Source organism: Petaurus breviceps, unplaced genomic scaffold, assembly GCF_028583685.1.
Source record: "Petaurus breviceps papuanus isolate PSGF00001 unplaced genomic scaffold, PetGlider_PUasm1.0 156, whole genome shotgun sequence".
In the NCBI taxonomy this organism is placed as follows: Eukaryota; Metazoa; Chordata; class Mammalia; order Diprotodontia; family Petauridae; genus Petaurus; species Petaurus breviceps.
The window spans coordinates 13,907,751-13,914,398 of record NW_027185720.1 but is presented as its reverse complement, the minus strand read 5'-3'; the positions used below and the strand labels follow the sequence as shown (position 1 = coordinate 13,914,398).

General features: G+C 51.4%; 1 protein-coding gene across 1 annotated transcript; it reads right to left on the bottom strand.

Annotated features, from left to right (window-relative positions):
• Window positions 1–291: 291 nt before the first annotated feature.
• Window positions 292–3,944, bottom strand: GALR3 (galanin receptor 3). The gene is made up of 2 exons (XM_069082166.1): window positions 3,508–3,944; window positions 292–1,078 (listed from the first exon to the last, which is right to left on the bottom strand). Exons 1-2 carry the CDS (start codon window positions 3,864–3,866, stop codon window positions 292–294), a joined length of 1,146 nt encoding a protein of 381 aa, XP_068938267.1. The 5' UTR covers window positions 3,867–3,944.
• Window positions 3,945–6,648: the final 2,704 nt, after the last annotated feature.

The window sequence follows — 6,648 nt, the reverse complement described above, 5'->3', positions numbered from 1 at the left end:
CCATGGGAGTCTCTGAGCCTGAGGCTCATAATTTAAGTCACCATTTCTTGAATTCTTCTCCTAAGCCTTTCCCCACCAGTGGTCCCTGAAAGACTCCTTCTGGGGCTCTGGGATTGTGATGGTCCCCAGGTCATGGCCCTACCTCTTTATGGGTGAGTTAATTCATCCCAGACCCCAGCCAGGCTGACTCCTCCCAGTATGGGAGTATTGATGCCTAAGCTGAGATCTGACTGTCTTCTGCAGCTGAAGCACCCAGAGGGGTGAGAACAGGCCTCCCTCCTCACTGCCCCACTAGCAGACTCCAGGAAGCAGCACCCTCTCTGTCCCCTTGGTGGGGGACTGCCCACCTGCAAGGCAGGGTGGAGTCCCCTCCCCCCGGGGCTGGAGGATCTCCCTCCTGGGTAGGGCAGCTAGCCTGAGCGATGCTGCTGCGTGAACCCGGCGGTGGGCTCGGACCCCCTTTGGGGGACCAGGTCCTTGGGCTGGGAGACATTGGTGGTGGTGGCTGTGGTGGCAGGAGGGACAGAGGTGGCGGAAGCGTTTCCGGAAGTGCTTGGAGGCCAGGGCATAGACGAGGGGGTTGAGGCAGGAATTGGCATAAGAAAGACAGTGGGATGCCAGGCGACAGGCGTAGGTGGCCCAGTTGAAGGGGAAGTGGCCAAACCAGAAATATAGGATGACCACATGGTGAGGCAGCCAGCAGAGGCCAAAGAGGGCGGCCACTGCCAGCATGGCTCGGCCGGCCCGAGCCTTGGCCTGGCAGTGTGCTTGCAAGGCTGGGCTCCTGGGGTCCACAGATGCCCAGAGGAAGCAGAGGGTGCGGGCATAGGCCAGGCTGACCACAGCCACGGGCAGCAGGTATCCCACAGCAAAGGTCACCAGGTCCAGGGTCCGGCGACTCTCATCGTCCCAGCCTGGCACACACAGCACCAGATGTCCGTACTGTACCGTCCAGTAATAACTGAAGTAAGGTCCTGAAAAGAGCAGGGCCAGGAGCCAAATCAGGCCAATGGTCACCCAGGCATTCTGGGCTGTTCGGAGGGACCGGGAGCGCAGAGGGTGGCGAATAGCTAGGTACCTGGAGAGAAGAAGGCAGACTGTCACGAATCCCTGCTTTGTCTGCCTTTTCCCCTCTCTGCCTGTCAACGTGGGCCACTGGACCGTGAGAGGAGGGAAGTCGGCCTCTGCCGGCGCATGCCAGGCCTCCCTCAGACCAGCCCTGATGTGCCGGGAGAGGCAACAAGAAGGAGCCGGCCCTCAGAGAGGCGCACGTGTTACCTTGGACACGTCACTTCAATTTCTTAACCTTCAAGATAGAAGAAGGACCCGTGGCTTCCCTGGTGTAGAGAATGCTGTCATTTGGGGAATGGCTAATGCCATTGTGAGATAATGAATGAAATATTGTCGTGCTGTAAGATAGGACTGTTATGGAGAATTCAGAGATTTAGTGGGCTCTGTCAGCAGAGGGGCACCCACACTGTGAGGTGAGGGTCCTCGAAGCCTTAGGTTAGACCCAGGCAACATCCCCGGAACCTATGTGGAGTCAGACACCCCAGAAATGCGTGTTGGATATGTCTAATTGAATCTGTGAAACAGAAGAAAAATCGCATTCCTGGCTTGTAGTGGGAACGCTGCTTTGTAGAAAAAATAGGATTTTAGATCAAGAGCTAGAAGGTCCCTCAGAGGGCATCGAGGCCGACCCGACTCCCTCATTTTGTGGCTTTTCCCATCAGATTCCCTGTGACCCCACCTGGGGTTTTCTCGGCAAAGATACCAGAGGGCTTTGTCACTTCTTTCTCCAGCCCATTTTACAGATGAGGAAACTGAGGCAAACAAGGTGAAGTGACTTGCCCAGGGTCACACAGCTAGTAAATGTCTGAGACTGGATTTGAACTCAGGTCTTCCTGACTCCAGGCCGAGCACTCTGTGCACTGTGCCCCCAAACCAGACTCCCTGATTTCACAGAGGAGGAAACAGGTCCAGGCACTTTGAGTGACTTGCCCAAGGTAACACAGGTAATAAGCCTCAGAGGCAGAATTTCATCCCAGGTCCTCTGATTGCAGGGCAAAGAGCCCACTCCTAGGGAGCACTGAGGGTTATCAAACATTTTACAACAACCCTGGGAAGGAGGGCTCATTATACAGATGGAGAAGCTGCTTAGAACTTATGTCTCCCAGTTCTTCATCCATCCCATCATCCATTCCATCATTCATTCATTCATTCCACCATCTAGACTCCTATACATTGTGTCATTCATTCAGCCACCTAGAATCCCATTCCCCACTTCATTAATTCACTCACTCATTCAGCTATCTAGATTCCCATCCATCACTTTGTTCATTCATTCATTCACTCACTCATTCATACATCCACTCACTTGTTAGCAACCAAGGCCTTAGGGCCAAGTACCCTTCCCCCTGTAGGAAGGCCACACTCCCGAGTACCATGCCACGTGAATCTGCTGACCACAGAGTGTTTCGGCACCAGGTGTTCTAACCACAAAATGTTTCAACAGTTGTTTACAAGAATCCCTCTCCCCGCCCACTTCTTCAAAGAGTATATAAGTCCTGTTTACCAGCAATAAAGATCTATCTCTCTTCATCAGACCTTAAAACAAACTGGCTTGGTCTCTCTCCTTCTTTCCCACCCATTCCTTTGCAGGCTGGGTCCTCCTCGGCCCCACGAATAACTTGGTCCCGCAGGATGGGACACTCATTCATTCAGCCATCTAGATTCCCATCCATCACTTCATTTATTCATTCCCTTGACCACTTAGACTCCCTCCTGTCCATCACTTCATTCATTCATTCACTCATTCATACATTCACTCACTCATTCATTCAGCCAGTTAGACTCTCGTCCATCACTTCATTCATTTGCTCATTCATCTGGCTAGCTAGCTGACACTCCCCTCTAGTATAAATTACCCACATGTTGCCTTAGGGAGAGCCCTGGTTGTTAGTGTCATCATGTCCCCCCATCCGCGGGGACCCTTCTCAGGCTCAGAACAACATGTGAACACAGTTCTGAGACCTCCCCTTCACCCTAATAAGCTGTAAGTTTCCTGAAGGCAGGAGCTATGTACTTTTAAAAAACGTTGTATCCCCAATAACCAACATAGTCCCTTCACACGCTTAATAGTAGGTAGAGTTCCAAGACTCAAGTTAGGAAGACCTAAGTTCAAATCTGGCCTTATTACTAGCTGTGTGACCCTGGGCAAGTCACTTAACCCTGTTTGCCTCAGTTTCCTCACATGTGAAATGGGGATAATAATAGCACCTACCTTATAGGGCTGCTGTGAGGGTCCAATGAAGATTAATATTTGCCAATCCCTGGCACATAGTAGGTGCTTAACAAATGCTTACAGGTTCAGTATTCTTTCCATTCCACCCCCTGCTTCTAGCAGGCCAGCAAAGGGCAGACCTCTGAAGGAGGTCGAGGTGCATTTCTAGCCCTAGCCTCCCACCCCTGAGCCAGCTGCTGGGCAGGGGAGGTCCAGCTCATTACCTGTCCACGGAGACAGCAGCCAACGTGAAGCTGCTGGCGTACATCGTGAGATAGATGAGTAGATGCACAGCCTTGCAGGCGAAGGTCCCAAAAGGCCAGCTGTCCAGGGTGTAGATGACAGCTTGGAAAGGCACGCAGCACATGAGGAAGCAAAGGTCGGCCACGGCCAGGTTGAGGATGAACAAGTCGGTGGGGCTGCCCTTGGACCTCCCAGGTCTCAGCAGTCCAGCCAGCACCAACCCATTGCCAACCGTGCCCAGGAGGAAGATAAGGGCGAAGACCACGGGGACCACAATGCCCACTGCCCCTTGGGTGCCCGGGCCCTCTGAGGACATGTTCCATGTGTCAGGCATCTCCATGTCAGGGGCGTGGGGAGGAGGGAGGTCGCAGCCCTGCTGTCCTCTGCCCTGGTCACATTACCTCTGGAGGGCCAGGTCCCACTGCATGTGTGTCACCACACCTGAAATTGGCAGAGAGGTCAGGGAGGGGTCTAGGGACCCTTGACCCCTTACCTGGGGTTCACAGGGATGAATGGTGGGAGTGGGGAGGACAGAGGGCTGCGGGAAGGAGGATGGGGCCACCCCCTTCCTATTCTCCCACCACTGGGTTGGAGAGGCATGGAAAGAGTCATTTGGCAGCTGTTCCCAAACCCAGATGGCTGGCACTTCACCACCCAGCATCCTTTCTACACCCCTCTAGGCTCCCTTGGGTTCCCTCACCTTCCCTACCTCAGCAGGGGTACCAAGCTCAACCTTAAACCTCTCTAGAACTGCACCCGCCTGATCCTTGAAGCAGAGAAAGGAAAGGAAAGGGATAAGAAGAGCCCGTCCCTGGGTTTGGTCCAAAGCCAAGGCAGAGGAAATGTTCTGGCTCAGAATCGCCTCATGATCCCTTCCTTTGCCTTCTGCGGTCCTTCTCTCTCCTTAACCCATCACCTGCCTCCTCCCTCCCTCTTCTCAAATCTCTTCCCTCTTCCTACCTCCCCCTTTTCTTCTCTTCTCCCCCTCTCTTCTCCTCTTTTCCTACTCCTTTTTCATTTACTACCTCCCCCCCATTCTTCACTTCTGCTTTCCCTGACCCTTTTATCTCTTCGTCTTTTCTCTTTCCCTTTCTCCTCCTGCCTGTTGCTTCTCCCAGAATGGATTCTTACTCTCTCCATTCGGTGAAATGGTTCTTCTCCTCTTCTCTTCCTTTCTCAGTTTTCCCAGGGCATCTCTCTCTCTCTCTCTCTCTCCCCCTCCCTCCCTCCCTCCCTCCTACGGAGTAGCCCATTGATTCTTCTGTGTCTGACACTGGTTTGGTAGTTAACCCCTCAGTGTCTGGTGCCTGCCTGGGTTTCCCACTGTGTGCTCCCTCCCCTTGCCCCCTCTCAGAGTCTAGAAAGAAAAGGGAGACTACATCTCTAGGCAAGTGATGGGAGGATAGGGGAGGACTGGCAGCCAGGATATTCGGGTTCACATTCTGAATTTGGGTTGGGTAGTTATGAAATCACAGAATCTCAGACTTGGAGTTTCACTCTGACTTAGGCAGGAATCCCCGCTGGAGGATCATTGACAAACAACCTTCCAGACTCAGCCTAACAGTTTCTGGTTTGAGTTCCCTTGTCCCTAAGACAGCTCATTTCTCCTTTGGAGAGAGTTAGAAGGATCCTTGATCTCACCAATAGAAATATCCTCACCAAGGATGCAGATTGCTTGCGCCTCCTGTCCATACATCTACCCCAGACAATCCATCCAACGCACTCCAGATTATGTGGATTTATTGCCCAGTGTTCCCTCTCTGGGCCATTCGACTTTCCATTTTCTTTCCTAAGTTGCCATAAAGAGGCAGCTCAGTATGGTGGACAAGAAAGGTAGCTTCAGAGTCACATATCTAGATTCAAGACCGGTCTTGAATTTGCAATACTATCTGTGTGCCCTTGAGACATCTCATGACCTTTCACTGTCTTGGGCTTCAGGGGCTCCCAGCCCTGCCCTTGATCCCCTGCCAGACCAGAGCAGGCAGGTCCTAGAGGAGCTCCCAGTGGGGAGGAGGGACCACGGTGGCAAGGAGGAAGGGGACTTGTTACAGACTAGGTCCCCAAGGTTGGCTTCCTAATTAGATGCTGGGAACTTCCTTTTGAGCTCCTGATTCATCCCAGCTCCCCAGGAGCCCCAGGGATCTGGAGGAGAGAAAGGAGGAGGGAGACAAGGGAATAGTAGAAAGAAGGAAAATGGGAGGGGGGGGGAGAGAGAGAGAGAGAGAGAGAGAGAAGGGAAAAGGGAAGAAGAGGAGGACAGAAGGAAAGGGAAGAAGACAAGAGAAAGAAAAAAGAGAGAAGAAAAGGAAGAGAAAGATGTGGAGGGAGGAGCAGGGGAGGAAGAAAGGAGGAGGAAGAGTGAAGGAGGTCCAGGGAAGGCCCAGTCAGCACCAGAGGTCACCCTGGAGGGCAGAGCTGTGACAGAGAAAGTGGAAGTCAGAACCCTGAAGGATGAGTCTACTCAGCTCCCCCATCTCCTGGCACCTGGAGAAGCCGGGTCACTGCTCAATCAGGCCTTCTCGATTCTGTTTCCAAGAGAGGTATACAAGGTATGACCAGGAGGTATACTGGGGCTATAGAATGAACAGGAGCTGGGAGTCCAGAGGCCTGGGTTCTAATCTTGCCTTTGACACTGTGGTCAGAAAGTAACCATAGTAGCAAAGAATTGGAAACTGAGGGGATGACCATCAGTCGGGGAATGGCTGAACAAATTGTGGTATAGAAATGCAATGGAATACTATTGTACTATAAGAAATGATGAGCAGGTGGGTTTCAGAAAAACCTGGACTTATATGAACTGATGCTTAGTGAAGTGAGCAGAAACAGGATCATTGTACACAGTAACAGCAACATTGTGCAATGACCAACTTTGATGAACTTAGCTCTTCTTATTAATACAATGATCTATGGCAATTCCAAAAGACTCATAATGGAAAATGCTGTCCACATCCAGAGAAAGAACTATGTAATCTGAATGTGGATCAAAGCAAACTATTTTCTCTCATTTTTTCTTTCTTGTAGTTTTTCTCTTTTGTTCTGATTCTTCTTCCACAATACTATTAATGAGAAAATAGGTATCTATCTATCTATCTATCTATCTATCTATCTATCTATCTATCTAT